Here is a 23,513-nt window from a genome sequence, read left to right on the forward strand (position 1 = left end):
TTGTTGAGGTCAAAGAGAAGGAAGAGCTGATGAGTAAGCAGGCATGGTTTCTGCCACACTCAGTTAACGTATGAGTGGGAAAGAGATTTTTATCTTTTATTCTGGAATGACCAAGCAATGTAGCCTTAGCTTCTATATGTATACAAAATAATGTATATGTGTATGATATAACCTTTTGGGACAAATACATATAAAACGGATTGGAAATTGGTATCAATCATGCAGCAAGTTTAACTGGCACTTTCAGTTAAGCTGTTGTGAGTTGCTGGTCAAAGCTGAGGATCTTGTAGTGAATAAGATGGAGAGCCCCCAAACTCACAAGGTCGGTAGACCAGTAGGATAGAGAGATTAGGGAGTAGTTTCAGCACAATGGCATTAGTGCTCAGAATGGGGGACAGCACCATTTCCTCTGCACTGAGTGGATATCAGTGGACACAGACTCAGGGGTCAGGGAGGGGTCTCTTGGAGGAGGTGACATCCTCACCCGAGTCCTGAGATGCAGGAGCCAGTTCTTCTCAGAAACTGATGAACTGACCACCCTTTTTACTTAGGTTCTCCTGCAAATCAAGGCACAAGCAAGTCAGCTCTTCCCATGGATGTAGTGGCTATTGTATCAGCAGCTCTGGAGGTAGCGTAGCACAGGGGAAATATTATTGCCTTTGAAGCCTGACGGATAAAGGATTTTGCCTTCAACTAGCTGTGTGAGAACCTGGTTTCCCTAAGCCTCAGTTGCTATTGTATAAAATGGAGTTGATATGTCGCTATGCAGATGCCATACATAGGAGAACTAGCAAGTGCTGTTAGTGCACTTAATATTTGCAAGACACTTTTCTAATCACTTTATCTCCCTTGATACACATGGTATCCCTATGAAATAGGCCTTTTAATTACCACTGTTTTACAGATGAAGAAACTGGGGACAGAGAAATTAAATCATGTGCTTGAAGATCTCTAGCTAGTACTGGTAGAGCTGGATTTGAACACAGGCTGGCTGGCCCCTGAATCCATGCTGTATGTTGTGCTGAGAAAAGTCAGCTGCGCTCATTCAGTACTCTGGCCTATTAGATAAAACCAGATCAAACTCCTAGCTTAGTGGCAATTAGTAATTTCTGCCCTTACCCACGGAGAAGGCAAAGGCATCGTACTCCAGTACTCTTGCCTGGAAAATCCCATGGGCGGAGGAGCCTGGTAGGCTGCAGTCCATGGGGTCGCTAAGAGTCGGACACGACTGAGTGACTTCACTTTCACTTTTCACTTTCATGCATTGGAGAAGGAAATGGCAACCCATTCCAGTGTTGTTGCCTGGAGAATCCCAGGGACGGGGGAGCCTGTTGGGCTGCCGTCTATGGGGTCGCACAGAGTTGGACACGACTGAAGCGACTTAGCAGCAGCAGCAGCAGCAGCCCTTATCAAAGTCAGTATCGCTTTCTTTCCAAAAGTCTTGGGTTACCATTCCTTTCCCTCCCCATCTATCTTCAGCCTGTGACTGTCTTTCTAGTTTATCAGCAGCTCTAAAATCTGACCCCTGCTCATTCCTTCTGACTCTGCTCTAGTTTAAATGATGTCAAAATGATGACATGGTTGGATGGCATCATCGACTCAGTGGACATGACTTTGTGCAAACTCCGGAAGATAGTGAAGGACAGGGAAGCCTGGTGTGCTGCCGTCCATGGGGTCACAAAAAGTCAGACATGACTTAGTGACTAAACAAAAGAAATTTCAACAGCTTCTGAGCTGTTTTTTTTTTTTTTTTTGGCCTTTCTCCTTTCCTTCTTTTCCACATGCATCCTCTGTCCTTGCCAGTCTATCTTTTACTTATTTAACAGAACGGATTTTCTTACTGTTTGACTGTCGTCTTAATTCTCTGTAGATCTTAGTTAAATGCATTGCTGTTGACTGTAGGATAAAGTCCAAGTGCCACAGATGCACACATGCTCTTATTAATATTTCCAGACCACTATCTAACTTAACCTTCCCCTCCTGGCTCTAGCCCTCTCTGCCTCCCCGCTTCCAGGCATATCTATTTACTCTGTATTTTGTTCATCCCTGCAATCCACTGTCTTCCTTCCCTGGAGTTCATCTAGGGGGAGAATCGTGCATCTTCTCAAGATTTACTTCGAAAGTTTCTGCCTCTGTAAATCCTTCCTTCCATTGTGCCCACTTAGGTTTAGTTTGGTTTTTGATCACTTAGGACTTCTCTGTTGCACTGATGTCGTCGGTGGCTCTTTGATGGTGAGTTCTGGAGAGTCAGGACCTCGTCCGCATGTGTTGCTACGATACACAGCACCGTGCAGTTTACGCCAATAGGAGGGCTATGCTAACACTTACAGAAGGGTTGGTATGATGTCCTGAGAATATATTTTTCATTTTGTACAATGGCCGTACTTTACTTCTTTCTCTGTGTGAAAGAGATTCATATGTGTACACACACACACACACACATGTGCACACACACCACATGTGCGTGAGAGTGCTCCTTCTTACCTAACAGCAATCCCCAGGCTCCTCTGTCCGTGGGGATTCTCCAGGCAAAAATACTGGAGCGAGTTGACATATTCCTCCTCCAGTGGATCTTCCTGACCCAGGGATTGAACCCAGGTCTCCCTTGCAGGCGGATTCTTTACCATCAGAGCCACCAGGAAAGCCCTGATTTTCCCTGTGTGGTACTTTCTAGGGCAGAATGTTGTTTCTCTTAGTTTGACTTTATGAGCAAAGAATGTGTGTCCTCGATGATATCTGTACCATTTTGCATGTACTTTTTCCAATAATTATTTTTACTTTTTCATCATATTAATAGTCATATGTAAAATATAATCACATTGTGCAGAGGGATTATGGGGCTTCTCTGGTAGCTCAGTGGTAGAGAATCTGCCTGCCAACACAGGAGACATGATCCCTGGGTCGGGAATATCTCCTGAAGTAGGAAATGGCAACCCACTCTAGTATTCTCGCCTGGGAAATTCCATGGACAGAGAATCCTGGCGGCCTATAGTCCATGGGGTGGCAAAGAGTTGGACCTGATTTAGTGAATAAACAACAACAACAGGGATTATGATGGAAAATAAATGACATCTCTCCCCTTTATTCCTCCCCAGCTGCCCACTTAGAGATGACTGTTCTTTTCAAAGAAAAAGAACTTTGTTGAGATATAATTTGCATATGTGCAGTTTGCCCATTTAAAGTATACAATTCAGTGTTTATGGTTGTTTTTTTTTTTTCTTTTTTGCCTATTCACAAGATCGTGGAACTATCGCCACTGAAATCTAACTTTAGAACATTTTCTTCACCTCTAAAATAAGCTCTGTACCCGTGTGTTGTCATTCCCCATTCACTTTACCAACTACCCACCCTCAGCTCTGTCTGCGAGTGCTCAGTCATGTCCGACTCCTGTAATTCCATGGACTGCAGTCTGTTGGATTGCTCTTTTCTCCTCCTGGGAATCTTCCTGACCCAGGGATCGAACCTGCATCTCCAGCATCTCCTGCATTGGCAGGCAGAGTCTTTAACACTGAGCCACATGGGAATCTATTTTCTCTGTTTATAGATTTGCCTATTAGAGACATTGCATATAAGTGGAATCGTAAAATAATACGTGGTTTCTTGTGACTGGCGGCTTTTACTTAACATAATCTGTATGTTTTCGTCATTTGTCCATGGTGTAGAATGTATGAATACTTCATTTTTCTTTTATGGCTGAATAATGTTCCATTTATGGATAAAGCACATTTTATTTACCCATCCATCACTTGACAGACATTTGTTGTTTTAACTTTTTGGCTATTATGAATAATGCTGCTATAAACACTTGTGAACAAGATTTTGTATAGATGGGTTTTCATTTCTTTTGGGTATATACCCAGAAGTGGAATTACTGAGTTATGTGGTAACTCTATGTTTAAACTTTTTGAAGAACTGCTACACTGTTTTCCAAAGCAACTGTACTGTATTACATCCCCACAGCAATGTAAAAAAGGTTTTAATTTCTTTGCACACCCTTGCCAACACTTGTGTGTTCGTGTGATAGTCGCTCAGTGGTGTCTGACTGTTTGCGACCCCATGGACTGTAGCCCGTCAGGCTTCTCTGTCCTTAGGATCCTCCAGGCAAGAGTAATTGAGTGGATTGCTATTCCTCCTCCAGGGGATCTTCCTGATCCAGGGTTTGAACCCAGGTCTCCGGCATTGTAGGCAAATTCTTTATTGTCTGAGCCATTAGGGAAGCTGTATTGTCAATTTCTTATCTCTTTCAATTTAATTCCCATAATCCTGTGAGTTAGCCAAAGAAAAATATTCTTGCTGTTATTTTATAGGTGAAAACTGCAAGTCAAAGGACTGATGAAATGAGATGCCTACTTTGTGTGTGAATAGAAGGGAGGAAGAGACATGGATAGTTCAAAACATCTAATCATCCAAAAGAAATTTAGAAGTTTTTGAATTAGCTACTTCTGTTGGGGGTCACATTTCCCATCCCCTCTCTCTTTCTGTCTCTCTCTTTTTTTAATCACTATGGTTGTATTTTTTTGCCTGTGTTAAAAAAAATTGAGGTGTAATTTACCTGATGTAAAATTCACCATTTTAAAGTCTATGAGGTGACAGCTATTATTCCTCCCTATTTCTTAGTGCTTCTTTTTTTTTTCAATTTATTTTTAATTGAAGAAAAATTGCTTTACAATGTTGTATTGGTTTCTGCAGTACAACAATGCAAGTTAGTGTTTCTAACAGTTGTCTTGAAAAAATTTACATGTGGTTAAAAATACCTTTTCTATATTAGAAAAGAGGGAGAAATACAAAGTTTGATCTCTGGGGAGCCATCCTTGATGCACAGAAGGGACAAGCATAGAAAGACCAGAAAGCAAATAAAAGTCATCTGCTTTGAAGAGGTAAGGTAATTATGTTGACTTTCTTCCATACTTTGTATAGTGCCTTTTCAAAATTAGAGGGAGACGCCAGCCTTGTGTTCTGACATGAATATTTAGCAGCGTCATCTCTAACCCTTAGGATCATCTGGTAAATGTTAACAAGAAGCACCAGGACTTGTGTTTTCCCTGTCTTACTGTTTTTCTACAGGAATGATGACAGCTAGAATGGCTTTATGACATAATGCCTACAAAGCTGAGTGCTACCCATGTAGTTACCTGGGTTGGCGTAGAGTGTATTTTTTTACAAGCTGGACATAGTGACTAGATATCATCAGTGACATCAGTTTTGTGATCCTGAAGAGTTTTACATACAATTAATTGGACCAAAATTACAAAGGAGAATTTTTATCGTAAATTATGTTTCCGTGTTATGCTTCTGCTCAGTGACTGTTTTCTGAAGGTGTGAAGCTTCTGACATACATATGGGATTAAAGAAGTGCTTTGTGTTGTATTTTCAGGCTTTTCTTGTGTTTCTGGTCAGCGTGGCAGAGTTTTATTTTTTATGGGCACATGTCGTGCTCTGTTCCCCAGTCTGTCTCAAGTCTCCATCTCATGTCACTTCTTTGTATGATAGATACTTTCTGTCTACTTTGGAGAATCATTAGGGCCACTGAAAATGTTATCTCTGGCTTAGTTAACAGTTTTTATTGCTCATCTGGTGATTCCCAGGTCAACAGACTTTTTCAGTGCATTTCCCAAGTCCCTGTATCACCCAAGAAACATTTTTTCCCTTTCTCTCACCTCATATGAACAAAATTTCACTGCATATTCTAATTATAAAAATGATGGTAGGGACTTGCCTGGTGGTCCAGTGGTTAAGACTTCACCTTCCACGGCAAGGGGTGTGGGTTTGCTCCCTGATTGAGAAGCTAAGATCCCACATGCCTCAGGGCCAAAAAAAAACCAAAACATGAAATAGAAGCAATATTGTAACAAATTCAGTAAAGACTTTAAAAATCGTCCACATCAAAAAAATCTTTTGAAGAAAAATATTAGAAAAAAATGATGGCATATTCAGACAATGCTGAAAGTTTCAAGAAGAAAGCACAAGTCTTCCTTTAGTCTTCCTCCCCAGACAAGCATATTCACTGCCGCTGATTTGGAATGGGGGTGAGTCACCTATGGCCTGTGGACCAGATCTGGCTCACCACGTTTTTGTATAGCCCCTGAGCTAAGAATGGAATTCACATTTTTAAATGGTTGGGGAAAAAATGAAAAGAAGCATAATATTTCATTACATGTGAAAATAATGTGAAATTTACAATTTAGTTTCCTCATATAAAGCCTTCTGAGCTTCCCTGCGTGTCCAATGCAGAGGGTGCATGTTTGATCCCTGTTCAAGGAACTAAAATCCCACATGCCATGGGGGCTTGGCCAAAAAATGAAAGAAACAGAAAAGCCTCTTGGAACACAGCCGTGCTCATTCATGTTCATATTTTATGTGCCTTCTCTCAGGTGACGGCAGAATTGAGAGTTGAGCTGCTGTGACAAACTGGCAGCCTCCAAAGCCTGAAGTATTTACTGTCTGGTCCTTTACAAAAATATATTTGCTGACCTCTGATCTCTGACCTTCAAGACTTTTTTCCTGTGCCTTTGTGTGAATATTTGTGCGTGTGTAGTTTTTAAACAACGGCCATTCGGTGTGCTTTTGTAATCTACCCTTCGACAGCATATTATGTTGACCAGTAACTTCTGTTGAGTTCCTTTTTTGTTTTTATTCCATTGAATTAAAATCTGAGAACCACTGCTTTCCATTTTATGTTTGTATTATGTAAGCCCATTAGGTGTTACCTGGGAATAATAATAAAATAACTATATATAATAATAATAAATGAATAATAAATAACAATAAATAATAAAATAATGTGTCACTTAAGATTTATTTTAATTGTTTAATGAAATAAAAGTTTTTTTTTTTCCCCTCTCAACTATGAGATAGGTGGTGGTGGACCAGCCTTTGAAAGTCATGAGCACCCAGCATCTCTTATCATCCTGATTTGCCATTCTAAGCATATCATCTCATTGAAAGATGGTGAATAGATTCTGTCATTGCTGTATAACAGATTAGCAAAGTGTAATGTCTTAAAGCAACAAATATTTATTCTCTTATAGTTATATTTCTGTGGATCAGGAATCCAGACCCATCTTAGCAGGGTCTTAGCAGAGACCCGGGCTCAGGGTCTCTCATAATGTGGCACTCAGGATGCTGGCTGGGGCTGCAGTTATTTTCAGATTTGACTAGGGTTGGAGGGGCTCTGTTTTCAAGGTCACTCTTGAGGCCATTGGCACAATAGTAAACTTGCAGGTCAATTTCATCAACCGGAACAGTGCCGCATGGCTGCTCCAGCTATGAGGAAGTCTGGGGTAGCCACTGTTTGGATGTGCCCATTGTTGCCTACATCAAAATCAGGATTTTGTTAATAAGAAAAATTGTCAGAATAGGTAGTAGGTGGGCCAAAGATGGTATCTGCCATGTTGTTGTTGTATAGTCTCTAAGTTGTGTCCAACTCTTTGCAAACCCATGGACTGTAGCCCACCAGGCCTCTCTGTCGGTGGGATTTCCTAGGCAAGAATACTGGAGTGGGTTGCCATTTCCTTCTCCAGGGGATCTTCCCGACCCAGGGATGGAACCCACGTCTCCTGTGTCTCCTGCATTGGTAGGTGGATTCTTTATCACTGAGCCACCAGGAAAGCCCAGGTATCTACTACACTGGCTTTGTAAAGTAGTTTGAAGAGTTCAGTGAAGTAACAACCTAAGCCCTTGTCTGATTTATAATATACATTCAAACACTAGCTATGTTTTTTGTTACTCCTTATCAATTATATAGTATAGTTTTGAAGTTTGTGGATTTAGCAGGATCTTTGTACAGTTCTATTAAAAAATAGTATAGAAAGAAGAAAACAAACATTTATTGAGTACTTTATGTATGCACTAGTACGTGCATTTTATGAATATGAAGTGAAGTGAAAGTCGCTCAGTCTTTTCCAACTCTTTGTGACCCCATGGATCATACAGTCCATGGAATTCTCCAGGCCAGAATACTGGAGTGGGTAGCCATTCCCTTCCCCAGGGGATCTTCCCAACTCGGGGATCAAACCCAGGTCTCCCACATTGCAGGAGGATTTTTTTATCCAGTTGAGCCACAAGGGAAGCCCTGTGTGTGAATATATATTCATACATATTATCTCATTTAATCTTCATAAAAATGGGTATTATTTGTAAAAATAAATGGGTATTATTTGTAAAAATAGATGAGGAAACTAAGGCCCAATAATATTAAGTAAATTGTTTCAGGAGCATATCCCACTGGTGTGCCTGGAATGGATTCTTGCTTGTGGAGAGAATGGTTCCCTTAGTCCTTGGAGTGGGTTAGTAGAGAGTTTGAACTTTGGCCCCAGCACCTCTTCTGATTACTCCAATGTGGTCTGCACATTTTATAATTTTCTACATGCTTCATGATGTGGAAGAGGTTAGAAAGTATTGTTCAGTCAATGAGCACTTGGCAGAGCTGGAATTTGAACCCAGGTGTGTATAACTCCAGAGCTTCCCAGATGCTGCTAGTGGTAAAGAACCTGCCTGCCATTGCAGGAGACCCAAGAGGTGTGGGTTCGATCCTTGGGTCGGGAAGATCTGCTGGAGGAGGGCATGGCAACCCACTCCAGTATTCTTGCCTGGAGAATACTATGGACAGAGGAGCCTGGGAGGCTACAATCCATAGGGTTACAAAGAGTCAGACACAACTGAAGCGACTTAGCATGCATGCACGCACGTGCGTGTACAACTCCAGAAACCTGTCTTCCATCCTGAAAAGAGTCCTTCCCAATCTGTAAAAGCAGTGAATTCTAGTTAGGCTGACATAGCAGTTAAAATGCAGCTTCATTTAATATGTAAAGCATTATGTTTCTTTTATACTTGGTGTGTCTCTCTGTGTCTCGCTTTTAATTGACATCAGTTCAGTTCAGTCGCTCAGTCGTGCCCAACTCTTTGCGACCCCATGAAGTGCAGCACGCCAGGCCTCCTTGTCCTTCACCAACTCCCGGAGTTTACCCAAACCCATGTCGATTGAGTCGGTGATGCCATCCAACCATCTCATCCTCTCTCGTCCCCTTCTCCTCCTGCCCTCAATCTTTCCCAGCATCAGGGTCTTTTCCAATGAGTCAGCTCTTCGCATCAGGTGGCCAAGTATCGGAGTTTCAGCTTCAGCATCATTCCTTCCAATGAACACCCAGGACTGATCTCCTTTAGGATGGACTGTTTGGACCTCCTTGCAGTCCAAGGGACTCTCAAGAGTCTTCTCCAACACCACAGTTCAAAAGCATCAATTCTTCGGCGCTCAGCTTTCTTCACAGTCCAACTCTCACATCCATACATGACCACTGGAAAAACCATAGCCTTGACTTGACGGACGTTTGTTGGCAAAGTAATGTCTCCGCTTTTCAATATGCTATCTAGGTTGGTCATAAGTTTCCTTCCAGGGGTAAACGTCTTTTAATTTCATGGCTGTAGTCACCATCTGCAGTGATTTTGGCATCAGTTCAGTTCAGTCAGTTCAGTCGCTCACTCGTGTCTGACTCTTTGTGACCACATGAATTGCAGCACGCCAGGCCTCCCTGTCCATCACCAACTCCCGGAGTTCACTGAGACTCACGTCCATCGAGTCAGTGATGCCATCCAGCCATCTCATCCTCTGTCGTCCCCTTCTCCTCCTACCCCCAATCCCTCCCAGCATCAGAGTCTTTTCCAGTGAGTCACTCTTCACATGAGGTGGCCAAAGTACTGGAGTTTCAGCTTTAGCATCATACCTTCACATGCTAAAAAAGAGGTTTTCTTGATTATAAAGTTGTTTGATATTATTTGCTGTTTAACTGTAGTCTGAATGGAAGGTCACTTGGCCACTAGGTGTCTCCTTTTGGTTTTGCCCCTTCTGTTGCCACACTCTTAGAAGGAGCCCGAAATGGATGTAAGGGAGATTAGACAATGAGAACATTTAAGAAATGAATGGAACCTGCTCTCTGATGATCCCAAGTGCCTGTTTTAAAAAATTGTTGCTTTGCAGTGTTGTATTAGTTTCTGCTGCTGCTGCAGCTAAGTTGCTTCAGTCGTGTCTGACTCTGTGCCACCCCATAGACGGCAGCCCACCAGGCTCCTCCGTCCATGGGATTTTCCAGGCAAGAGTACTGGAGTGGGGTGCCAGTGCCTTCTCCGGTATTAGTTTCTACAGCAAAGTGAATCAGCTATACCTAATATCCCCTCCTTTTTGAACTTCATTCTTATTCAGGTGATCCCAGATCCCTCTTTTAACCGTTTCCTCTTTACTTCTGTTCGTCTTTGCTCGCAGACTGATATTTAGGTAATAGCTTAATTCTCTGGAAGCTGAAATGAGTCTTTGATATGTGTTTCTCATTTATAAAAGTAGTGAAGTGGAGGAAAAGAACTCTGTGCTTATCTAGATAATGTTAGGTAATAATTGTAACAAGTTTGCAGAACATTTTAGGAGTGATTTTAATATCATGGGAATACTTGTGTTACCAGGCAAATGATAATTGCATTATTAATATCAATTCCCCTTATTCTTTAATATAATAATACTGGCTGTCACTTAATGTATACTATCTTCTGTAATCCTTGCAGGGATCCTACATGGATGCTATTTTCCTCCAGATGTAGATGAGGACAATGAAGCTTAGAGAAACTGGTTAATCTGCTCCAAGTTAAATAGAGCTTGGTTACTTTCAAGCTTTTTACGCTCCTCCATTTTGTTGTTGATATTTAGCTGCTAAGTGGTATCTGATCCTTTTGTGACCCCATGGACTATAGCCTGCCAGGCTCCTCTGTCCATGGGATTTCTCAGACAAAAATACTGGAGTGGGTTGCCATTTCCTTCTCCAGGGGGTCTTCCTGACCCAGGGATCAAACTCGTTGTCTCCTGCTTGGTAGGCGGATTCTTTACCACTGAGCCACCTGGAAGCTCCCCCAATTTGAAAGTTGTTAATTGACAATAACGTCAGGGAGACTTTAACTTAAGCACTCAATTCCCATAGGATAATTCAGCAGAAAGCACTTCTGGAACCATGGTTTTGAGGGCAGAGATCCATTTTCTGCAGTTGTCTTGTAGAAGTGAGCACTGTGCTCCGGACATGGGCTCCCTTCAAGAAGGCTTCAGTCTGTTTGTAGAATTACAAATCGATACACTCAGGGATCACTTTCTGTCCCTTGCCTACAAATGCAGCAACTATTATCATAGGAACAGCCGGGCATTTGACAGCTCAGGTTCAGACCTGGAGCTTCATTAGCTGGAACCTTCTTCTTACTCAATTAGGGGCATACCGAAAAGCTGGGAATTCAGCTGGACTTAGGGTTTTCTTTTAAGACCACAGGCTGATAAGATCTCTTTTACCTGAATTTCCATTCTGCACTAATTTCCAGATTTCTCCAGTTGTCTTAAATCAGCTCATGCTAGGTGTTCCTTGGTCTCGAGTACTTTAATTGTACATCGCTCTCCAGTTGACTCCCCACTTGGGCTGGTGGTTTCTGCGGACCACAGGAGAATGTATAACAAATATGAGATGAGAGGGCCTTGTCAGGCAGGGAGCGCTGTCTCCTGGAGGTGGGAGCTGGGAGTGGGAGCAGCCCCCAGCACTAACAGGCACACCCCCAAGCTCTGCCCGCCCCCCCCCCCCCCCCCCCCCCCCCCCCGACACTGTCAGCCCTCTCTCTTTGTTCCCTTTCCCGACTCACTTCCTGCCAGGGATTTGTGACATGTTTCCTAGCAGATCAAATGAGCCCCTGACACCTGATTGCCCAGTGCTTCTTGTTTACAGTTGCTTTCCAAGGGCACCTCGACAAGATGGAAGGCTTAACGCACTGTAATTAAATTTGCATCTGCTCTGTGACAGGACTCAAAAGAGTTTTCCCCCCTCCACCTGTGAATCTCATTGTAGAGCTCCTGGTGTCTTTGACCATACAACATCTAAAAAGGCAAGATGTGGACAGGTAAACAAACATTGGTTCAGTCTACTGCCTGTCAGTATAATGATGAATACTAAATAAGGAGATCCCTTTCTTGCTTGACTTTCTACTCTTCACCTACTTGTTTAGGCAGATTTTTTAACTGGTCTTATAAATGTAAGAACTGTAGATTGGAGGTGATTTTTTTTTATAAGTATTTTTAAAGGAAAACAAACATTGCTGAACAATCTGGATTGATTTAACACCCTTTGGGTTGTACATTTCTCACAAATGCTAATGAATAATTCAGCAAGGCCAAACAGAGTCTGCTGGTGGTATCCAGTGTGATTCACACTCGCTAATGAATAATTCCTTTTGGCTTTTATAGAGCAGCTCTAAGGAGTGACTTCTGAGACTCAGATGGGTTATTATTGGGCTATTTGTCAGTGTCCTTGGGGGCATTGTGAGCCAAAGTCCAACTTGATGACCCTCTCCACATACCTTCTCTGATTCTTCTGGGAAACAGGCAGCTCTTTCTGTCCCAGCCTTTTAGCTCTCAAACATTGTTGTGAAAGAGGCAATGCTATAACAGGATTCAGCTCCATCGTAATTTCACTGATGCACTTTCTTCAGTGTTTCATTCAAAGAAGTACTGAGCACCTTACTTACAAAGTACTGAGCATAGGGTTGTTTGTATATCGAAGTAACTTAGATTTTGTGCAATGTGTCCTCAAAGGGACCATAGGGTATGTAGGAGAGGCATGAGGTCGGGGGGAAGATGCTGAGCAGCTTTTTGTCAAAATGGCCAGTTACCATTTTCTCATCACGTTCTCAGGTACGCATTTCAGTGCATATTTGCTATTGATGGTGTTGTGTGAAGGTTATATTGTGTTGGATGAGCCTGAACCTTGATTAATGTTGGAACTGCTTAAGGGATATGCTCTATAATGTGACTGCAGAAACACCTAGGTTTGCAGTCCATGTTCATTTCTGCTGCACTGAAGTTAGAAATGTGGTATGACCGGCTTTACTAGCTTGGAGAGTGTGAGGATGGTGAACGGGGATTTACTTATCTCTGAATATTCCCAGGTGGCTCAGTGGTAAAGAATCCGGCTGCTAATGCAGGAGACACAGATTTGATCCCTGGGTTGAGATAATCCCCTGGAGTAGGAAATGGCAGCCCGCTCTAGTATTCTTGCCTGGAAAATTCCATGGACAGAGGAGCCTGGCGGGCTATATAGTCCATGGGGTCCCAAAGGGTCGGACACAACTGAGCAACTGAACCCACACACACAGTCCACGTATGGTATCTTAGCAGTTGTACTGCATAACTTGTAACTCTGACATCAGTGAGGCACACCCAGCCTTGGGGAGGTTATCTCTGGCATCCTGTATCTGCTTCAGCTTTTTCTGTTTAACGCCTGGTTTTTGCTCTTCATTGTAATTGTACTGGAAGATCACAACCCCTACCTTCTTTGCAGTTAGGTGAAATTCTGTGATTAGTTTTAACCAATGAAATGAAGTAGAAGTGATAGGTATCAATTCCCGGTCAAGACGCTTAAGAGCTGGTGTGCTATTCGCATGCTTTCCCTTGCCCTGCCAGAGTGACCTTGGGGGCTGTGTGTTCCAGTCGGTGGAGTCTCCTTTAGACTGGGTTCATGAAAGACTGTGTGTAGAGCCCTCAATGGCCCGTATTGGGCAGGGAACTTGACCAAGAAAGACCTTTCTGTATTAAGTCCCTGAGACTTGGGAGTTTACCCTCAGTAGAGTCTAGACCATTCTCACTAACACAGAGGGATTAGGATAGGAAGAGACCTTTGTGTGTGTATGTGTGTCTTATCTAGGGCCTGGTACTTAACAAGATTCCAGTTAGCTTTGTCAAATGTATTGTCAGTTGGGAACTGAAGGGTGGACTTTATTTAGGGACAGAAAAAGAGTTTATTTCATCAATTGCCAGAGCATTTGTGGGATAAAAAATAATGGTATAAACAGAGTCGTGACAATGAAAGGCTAATTAGTGAGAGGAGCCAGAGTTGAGTTGAGGCTGTTGTAACTCACATTCATGAATTTTAAGTTGTATCCAGCATGTTTAATTGGTTAAGATAGTGAACCTGTAATTTTTTCTCTTTGCTTATAGTTTGTACTAGGGGTTGGCTTTTGAACTGAAAATGGTTTTTACATTTTTAAAGGATAAGCAAGGAAAAACGAAAAATGAGAATATTCAGTAAGGGCCGTATGCGGCCTGTAGAGCCTAAAATATTTACTATGTGGCCCTTTATGGAAAAAGTTTGCTCTCCTTTGGTTTATACCCTTAAAATCTTTGCATACCATTATCAAAAAGTATCAGACATTAAAATGTGAGTTCCTTGAGCATGAGAATGGAAAGGTTTTATTAATTTCTGTGTCTTTCGGCCTGTCAAGGTGCATGGAACATTGTACAAGCTCAGAACAAGTTTACTTTATTAAATTGTATGTGAAACATGGGAGTTAAGACATTTTCAAGGATAAGAACTGAGAAGAAATCATGGAATGTCGTAGCTCTGAAGGAATCGAACTTTATCTCCTCTGTTCACTTGGCCGGTGACATTTCTGGATTTATTTAAACCTAATATGTGTGGACATCTGTTTAATTTTCATATTGTTTTCAAATAAATGCCATCTTATTTAAAGTGCCATTTTAAAGATACTGACTTCTGCTCTAGCATCAAAGTATTGTTAGTCTTCTTTGTTAACCTACCAACTGTCAATGTTTTGCTTTCTCTCTTTTGCTATGTAACATTCATATTAAAAAAAAATTTTAATGTGAGTTTCTATCTGTTCACTCATTCATTTGCTCACTCATAGATATATACCCGCAAGAGATGAAAACATATGTCCACTTAAAAACTTACACACAAATGCACATAGTAACATTATTCATAGTAGCCAAACAATAGAAGCAACCCAAATGACTGTCAGCTGATGAATGGATACACAAAGTGTTGTGTAGCTGTGTGATGGAATATTGTTTTGCAACATGAAGATACGAGGTTACAGCATGTATAGTACAACATCAATGAACCTTGAAGGCATAACACTAAGTGAAAGCTAAGCACGAGAAAACGACATGTTATCTGATTCCATTTGTATAAAAGTGACTACAGTGGGCAAATCTGTACATAACAGGAAGATTAGCAATGGCCTTGAGTAGGAGTGGGATGAGATGGGAATTGTGGGTGACTTCTAATGGGTACGAGGTTTCTTCTTGATATGATGACAAAGTTCTAAATTTGGATTATGATGATTGTTGCAAAACTCTGTGCCTATACAGAAAATCATTGAATTGTACATTCTAAATGGGTGAATTTTATGTTATGTGACTTATATCTCAATAAAGACATTAACAGAAATTATGCAGCGATTGCTCGTTTTCTCGTAATGCTGCTGATTATACACCTCTTATTCAAACAACAGACAGGGCTTGACCCTCTTGTATTTTACCTTCTTGAATTAAAATCTCCTAGAAAGAAGACTATATTCAATTATATTCAAATCCCCTTTGGCCCAGCTATTCTACTTACATGAATTTATTCCATTTCTTTACCTGTACAAAGACATATGTACAAGACTCTTCACTCGGCATTATTTGTAATGGTAAAACCTAAGAATGCAATCTAAATGTCCATCCATAGGGGACACTTTAAGACTGGGGACAGGGGAAGAGAAGGGGGTGACAGAGGATGAGATGGTTGGATGGTCATGAGTTTGAGCAAATTCCAGGAGATAGTGAAAGACAGGGAAGCCTGGTGTGCTGCAGTCCATGGGGTTGCAGAGTTGGACATGACTTACTGACTGAATAACAACAAAGGGGACACTTTAAAAACCTGGAGGGGGGGGCGGTGGGGTGGGAGGGAGTCTCAAGAGGGAGGGGACATGTGTATACTTATGGTTGATCCGTCTTGTTGTATGGCAGAAAGCAACACAGTATTGTAATTATCCTTCAGTTAAAAATGACTAAATTAAGAAAAAATATTAAGGAAAATGTAGCCAGTGAACTATTCTAGTACCATTAAGAGGAGACAGTTCTAAATGTACCAATATGAAACAATCTTTAAGATATTAAAAAAAAACAAGGTACAGAATACTTGTTGCTCTTTATATAAAATGTTTACGTGAAGACAGTATATCTCAGCAAAAATTCAATAATAGTTACTTCTTTAGGAAGGAAAGTTTGGGTATTCAAGCAATAGGAGACTGACTTTTACAGGGTTAGACATTATTTAATACACTTTTTCCCTCATGACAGTAGGATTCATAATCACCAAAAAGTGAATATCACACAACTGTTTATCAGCTGATGAACAGATAAAATGTGATGTATCCATATAGACATTTAAGTAGAAGAGCTGGGTCAGTGGGGATTTGAACATAAATCGGGTTTGATTCTAGGAATTTGAACTCAACAGGGTAGGTGTGTTCAAATATTATCAAGACCCTAAATGTCCATTGACTGTTGAATGGATAAAGAAGATGTGGTACATGTATACAATGGAACTCAGCCATTAAAAAAAGAATGAAATTGGGTCATCTCTAGTGACATGGCTGGACCTAGAGGCTGTCATACAGTAAAGTAAGACAGAAAGAGAAAAATAATGTATATTAACACATATTTATGGAATCTAGGAAAATGGTATTGATGAAACCTATCTGCAGGACAGGAACAGAGGCGCAGATGTAGGGAATGGACTTCTGGACATGGTCAGGGGGAGGAGCGGGTGGGACAAATTGAGAGAGTAACATTGACATATATACACTACCATGTGTGACATAGTGGGAGGCAGCTGTATAGCAGAGGGAGCTCAGCTGTGTGCTCTGTGACAGTCTAGAGGGGTGGGAGGGGGTGGGGGTGGAAGGGAGGCTCAAGAGGGAGGGGATCTGTGTATCCACGTAGCTGATTCATGTTGTTGTACAACAGAAACTAACACCACGTTGTGAAGCAATGGCACTCCAATTAAAAAAATCAAATTCTCAAAATTAGCAATACATTTAAGTGAAAGCATGATTTGTACCAAAAAAAATTTTTGTAAAAAGTTGATTTCTGTACTACAGCTCAGCAACCAATCTTGCATCTATTTGTGCCCCTCTCTTTTTCAATCCATGTGGAATAATTTGCTTTAAGACTTAATCCCCCCTCAACCCCACCCCAGCCACTAATGATGGAGCAATTATGTGGTTCCACAGTGATTTTAACACCATCTTCTAACCCAGCTGTGTGGTAGCAATGTATCTGCAGGGCAGAAATGTGGCCTACAAGGGACAATATCAGATTGCCCACAATTATTTTAATGTCTCCTGTGAAATGATAAATGAAGTTTACAGTTATAATAAAAGACCAAGTTTCCCCAAGGTATAAAAAGTTTGCAAGGAAAATTCATGTAGTTACAACTTTTTTTTTTTTTTAAAGCAACAACAAACATTCTTCATTGAGAGCTTAAAAAAAGCACAACCCAGAGATAGGTTTTCACTGTAGGCATTTATTTGATGAAGCCCAGTAGGGATGCGGGGCTTTCCAGGTGGCACAGGGGTATAGAATCCACTTGCCAATGCAGTAGACACAGGAGACGTGGGTTCGATCCCTGGGTAGGGAAGATATCCTGGAGTAGGAAATGGCAACCCACTCCAGTATTCTTGCCTGGAAAATGCCACGGACAGAGGAGCATAGTGGGGTTGCAATGAGTTGGGCACGACTGAGCACGCACGCACAAGTAAGGCTGAGTAAAGTATGAACATGTTGTAAGATTTATAGCTGCTTCTCTAGGAACTTAGACTTCGAGGTTGGTATAATTGAAAAAATTCTTCCAAGTTTTGCATCTGTGTTGTGCCTTGTTTATAACACTAACTTCATGCAATTTACAAAATACTTGCTGGGATTTTTTTCCTGGTCCTGGGAGGTCCCATAATTTGGCTGTAACTCCTGCTTTTATTATTTGGTGCCGCTTGGGTTCGTGTCTTTCCCAGTCATTGTAAATCCTCCAGCTGGCCCCACATATGCTTGGTAAGACTGCCATCTTGAGAGGTGAGCGGTTTCTGTTCACAGTAGTATTTGATGCAGTGCCCACGACTATAATTTAAATGTGTCTTTGAAAGACAGCAGGCTTCCCTGGAGGCTCAGATGGTAAAGAATCTGCCTGCGATGCAGGAGTCCTAGGTTTGATCCCTGGGTCGGGAAGATCATCTGGACAAGGGAATGGTTACGCACTCCAGGATTCTTGCCTGGAGAACCCCATGGACAGAGGAGCCTGATGGGCTACAGTCCATGGGGTCACAAAAGAGTAGCACGTGGCTGAGTGACTGGCACTGGCTTTTCCTTTGAAGAGGGCACACCTGGCTCAGTCTCACTATTTCCCCAGCTGGGAAGTGGGGCATAGCAGAAACAGCACTTCTCCCCACGTCGGAAGATCTCTGCTGTCACATGAAGCTAGCATTTCCACGTTGGCTTTCCTTCCAGCTGTAGGTGATCTGGCTGCAGTGTTTTTGTTTAAAAAAGATTCCACTTTCTTCGTGTTCCTGCTGCTTGCTACCTACTGACCCACAGCTAGAGGCTGCTCTTGCTGTAGTGTATCTGTTTGCATGACAGGGCACTTTCCTTTATGCCACTGATATCTTGGTATACTTCTTTATATCATATTTGTATTGTTGGTGAACTGGTTTGGAAGTGCCCCTGACTTAAAGAAATGGTGCTGTAAATTCTCTTATAATCCTTCTTTCAGGTAGATCCAATTGATAGGTTTAATATTTAGATAGATTATTATTATTCAATTATTATTAAATGATACCACTTATTATAGGTTTATACAAACCCATCCATCTGTACTGTTGAATCTCTGAAGAGTCAGGTGGCCTTTTTGAGTCAAACTTCGCCATAGTATTGAGCTTCCCTGGTGGCCCAGTGGTAAAGAACCTGCCTGCCAATGTAGGAGACAAAAGAGGTATGGGTTCACCCCCGGGTTAGGAAGATCCCCTAGAGGAGGGCATGGCAACCCACTACAGTATTCTTGCCTGGAGAATCCCATGGACAGAGGAGCCTGGCGGGCTACAGTCCATAGGGTCTCAGAGTCGGACATGACAGATCCCCGTAGTATAGCTGAGGCCCAGCAAAGCCAAGGGAGTCTCTTGGTGTCTTCCAGATTACGAAGTTGCTTAACCACAGAACTGAATCTGTCATTTAGAATTTCAGACTCAGAGCTTTTCCCACTAACTAGAAAGACTTACAAGTTCAAAGATACCTTGAATCGAAGAGGAGGCGGTCCAGAATGGATGGTGAATTATGACAAATGGCACTCCATTAAAATACCGGAACAGTGAAATACTTAGGAAAAAAACAATGCTTAAGTATTTAAAATTTTATTTCCCTTCATTATAATCAAAGGAAGTAACAAATCTTCTCGTATAGTGTTTCAAATAGTCTTCGAATAAATATTCTTGCAGCTGCTTCTACAGCTTACCGATAGTCTGACAATATTGCTGATAGTGGTTCTTTCTCTTGATATTGTTAGATGAGATTGAAGAGGAAGTCGGGCTGGGGCAGTTGTGCACCATTCCAGTTGGCTGTAGGCAAGCCAGGAGCCACATCTTTCCTAGGTCAAAAGGGCTGACCCTTTACTACTGCTAGTTGGTGTGTACAACATGTTTTAGAAGAAGTAATTATTTTTAGCTGACTGACTATGACCAAGATTAATAGCTCTTGAAAGGGCTGTGATGAAAGGCTGCCCCAACTGACTTCTGCATTATTCTTTATTTATCCTGCTCTCATCCCTGTCACCTTTGGGCATCAGCCAAATGTCATTTGTATGAGATTTGCCCCTTGGATGTGAAGGGCCTCTCTTTCTTAATGATGGGATGTGAATTGGGCTGTGAGGCTGAGGTACTTGTACAGTTGACACGACCCAGGGGAGAATCTTCTAGGTCTGTGGGAGTCATAGGAACAGGACATTCACTCCTGGCAAGGGCTTGGGGGAGAGGGGGGATGGGCGGAGAAAGAACATGAGAATATTCAGCTATCTGATCCAGATCCTTGATACAGGGAGTAGTTCAAGGGCTCCACCGGCAAGTCCATATATCTCAGTGGCTCTTCTGTTCAGAGCATTTGCAACTTTCTTCTTCTGAAGACTTTTTTGCTTGGCATTGTCAACTATCTCTGGGCTTCCCAGGTGGCACTAGTAAAGAATCCCCCTGCCAATGGAGGAGGTGCAAGAGACGCGGGTTCAATCCCTGTGTTGGGAAGAGCCTCTGGAATTGTTGTTGTTCCGTCACTAAGTCATGTCTGATTCTTTGTGACCCCATGGGCTGCAGCATGCTAGGCTTCCCTGTCCTTCACTGTCTCTCATAGTTTGCTCGAACTCATGTCCTTTGAGTCAGTGCTGCCAAACAATCATTTCACTCTCTGTCGCCCCCTTCTCCTCCTTCCTGGAGGAGGAAATGACAACCTGCTCCACTAGTTTTGCCTGGAAAATACCATGGACAGAGGAGCCTAGTGGGGTACAGACCATGGGGCTGTAAAGAGTGAGACAGGATTGATCAACTGAGCACATACACATCAACTACCTCTAGTTTTATAAAACTAGGAAATGTCTTTATGGCAGTGACTGCATGTTAACCCCCAGATCCCTTCTTGCCTCCTTCCGTCAGGGACTTTTCAGGGCAGTTAGCTTTCTGGAATACAGACTGCATTTCCCAGCTTTCCCTGCAGTTCGGTGAGGCCATGTGACTAAGAGGATGTAGCCTCTGGTAATTTCTGGGATTTTTCCTTTAGAGAAAGCTGCTGTGTGCCCTTTGCCCTTTTCTTCTGAGGCCTTTCCTTTTATCCTGCTGTCTGAACTGTAAATGCTGCTTTTGGATCTTGAGAGTGAGGGCCAGTCCTTAGTGGTGAACTGAAAGTGGCTTGAGTCTCTGAGATCAGCATGGGAACCACCATTCCAGCCTGGTGAAGCCACTACCACTTCATATTTTCTGTCACTTGCAGCAAACCTAATCCTAGATCATACATGGTTTCTGCACATTGCACAAGAGGAACTCTCAAGCCGTTAGATTTCCTTCTGTGGTGCTGAATATGGATGTCAGAATTCAAACAGATCCCTCACTTTTCCTTCTTTTAACTAGTATTGAAAGTAAAAAAGGGAAAGTGTTAGTTGCTCAGTCATGTCTGACTCTTTGTGACCCTATGGACTGTAGCCCGTCAGGCTCCTCTGTCTATGGAATTTTCTAGGCAAGAAAGCTGGAGTGGGTAACCATTCCTTTCTCCAGAGGATCTTCCTGACCCAGGCATTGAACCTGGGTCTCCTACATTGCAGGCAAATTCTTTACCATCTGAGACAACATCGACTACTATTGGTGGTGGTTTAGTCGCTAAGTCATGTCCAACTCTTTCAACCCCTTGGACTGTAGCCCGCCAGGCTCCTCTGTCCATAGGATTCTCCAGGCAAGAATACTGGAGTGCATTGCCATTTCCTTCTACAGGGAATCTTCCCAAAACAGGGTTCAACCTGGGTCTCCTGCATTGCAGCCAGATTCTTTACCAAACTGAGCTGCGAGAGAAGCCCTTCAACTAATGCAAATTAAAACAACCAGTGGCTCAGTGGTAAAAGAATCTGCCTGCAATGCAGGAGATACTCAGGAGACCTGGGTTCAATCCCTGGGTTGGGAAAATCCCCTGGAGGAGGAAATGGCAACCTACTCCAGTATTTTTGCCTGGAAAATCCCACGGACAGAGGAGAAGCCTGGCAGGCTACAGTCCATGGGATTGCAAAGAGTTGGACAGGACTGAGCGACTAAACAATAGCAATGATAACAATAATGCATTAATTTATTTAAGAAATAAAGACCTGAGAGATATATGAGTATGCAAGATACATGAGAGAGAGGTTGGGATGAAGACTAGACCACAATATAGGAAAATGATAACCAGGGCTGATCCTAATGGCCTTCTGTAAGAGTTGGGTCAGGAAGCCCTTCCCACCTTCTATTGCCAGCAACAGCTTCTTGTTTTAGATTCTTAGAGGGCCTTTGAGATGTAACTTCATCTGCTTTCTTTTTTTTTTAATTAATTTATTTATTTTAATTGGAGTCTAATTACTTTACAATATTGTAGTGGTTTTCATCTGCTTTCTTAAAGACTTGGGGAGCTTTTTAGGTGGCCAATGTCAAGTCTGTTCAATGCTTTCAGTTCTCTTGCTGGTTAACACTGTTTATATTTTGCCTGACTCACTGGTTTTAGGCCATAATCTTTGCATGTAGCCATCCTTTCTCTAATATTATCTATATTAGATAATATGTACTATATTAGCTGTGTATGTATTTTATTTTTAAGTTGCTCAGTCATATTTGACTCTTTGCGACCCTGTTGCTATAACCTGCCAGGCTCCGCTGTCCATGGAATTCTCCAGGCAAGAATACAGGAGTGGGTAGCCATTCACTGAGGGATCTTCCCAACCCAAGGATTGAATCCAGGTCTCCCCCATTGCAGGCGCAATCTTTACTGTCTGAGCCACCAGGGAAGCCCAGTATTAGCTATCATGCACTGCAAATTGTTATTTACACAACTTTTAAAAGAGATGCTGAGATGTGTAATTACTTTGCACAATTTTTTAAACTTTGGAAGGAGAAAAACAGCTATTCACTTCTCTGGTTCTCATTAGCATTTGTAACGTGGACCATGGGGGCGGTTTTCTGTGCTGTGTTTTTCCTCGCTGTTTCTTGCCTTTTCATTTGAAGAATAGCAGGATCTTGTCTTTTGTTCACACAAGTAAAAGTCCATTCAGCCAGAAAACAGAACAGTGTGCTCCTTGTGCACTCAGAGCATCTGAAGGCTTTTGGTCCCACACTAGTTGCTGTTTAACTGCAATAAAATTGTGACCAAAGGAGATAAACATTTAAAGGATAAATGACAGGGCTGTTAATCCGAAAGCCAGTTTTGTAGCATTGTTGTTTTTAGCTAATAGGTATATAGCCTGGAGTCATGGGGATGCCTTTCAACTCTGAAACACAGCAAAACCTGTTTTCCAGCCAGTTAAAAAAAAATTGTCACTGGGTATTTTTAATGGCCGATCACTTTGTGTTTTAAAAAGTCACTTGAATGTGTCTAAATGGTCTCTGGAAACTTCTAGGAATTTTCCTGATGTGTTTGTTAATCTCGGTCATGTCATTCATATGTAAATTATGAAAAAAATATAAATTCATGTATAATGTGACAATTCGATGTGTGTGTGTGTATAATACCAAATCTATTATCTAAGAAAAGGCTTTCATAAGTATGAATTCCGAACTTGATCTGGCTTTATTCCTATAAAGCATGATTTGCCTACCCTTTGGTGGAGGAAAAGCATTTTTGAGAATTTCTTTTCCCTATGAGAATGCGGTACTCCAATACTCCAGTGCTGAAGCTCTAATACTTTGGCCACTTGATGCAAAACACTGACTCATTGGAAAAGGCTCTGATACTGGGAAAGTTTGAAGGCAGGAGGAGTAGGGGATGACAGAGGACGAGATAGTGGACGGCATCACCGACTCAATGGACATGAGTTTGAGCAAGCTCCAGGAGTTGGTGATGGACAGGGAAGCCAGGCATGCTGCAGTCCATGGAGTCACAAAGAGTCGGACATGACTGAGCGACC

At 42.1% G+C, this 23,513-nt stretch overlaps 1 protein-coding gene across 6 annotated transcripts in view; it reads left to right on the forward strand.

Annotated features, from left to right (window-relative positions):
* The window catches only part of FTO (FTO alpha-ketoglutarate dependent dioxygenase), a 423,982-nt gene that overhangs the window by 35,007 nt on the left and 365,462 nt on the right, over window positions 1–23,513 (forward strand). Inside the window, exon 2 of one of the 6 annotated variants that reach the window (XM_010814570.4) lies at window positions 4,769–4,877. The exons of the other annotated variants lie outside the window; for them this stretch is intronic. Within the exon in view, the coding sequence (XP_010812872.1) occupies window positions 4,815–4,877 (63 nt within the window). The 5' untranslated portion in view covers window positions 4,769–4,814. The remainder of the gene's footprint in view (window positions 1–4,768; window positions 4,878–23,513) is intronic. 6 annotated transcript variants of the gene reach the window in all.

Source organism: Bos taurus, chromosome 18, assembly GCF_002263795.3.
Source record: "Bos taurus isolate L1 Dominette 01449 registration number 42190680 breed Hereford chromosome 18, ARS-UCD2.0, whole genome shotgun sequence".
NCBI classification, from domain to species: Eukaryota; Metazoa; Chordata; class Mammalia; order Artiodactyla; family Bovidae; genus Bos; species Bos taurus.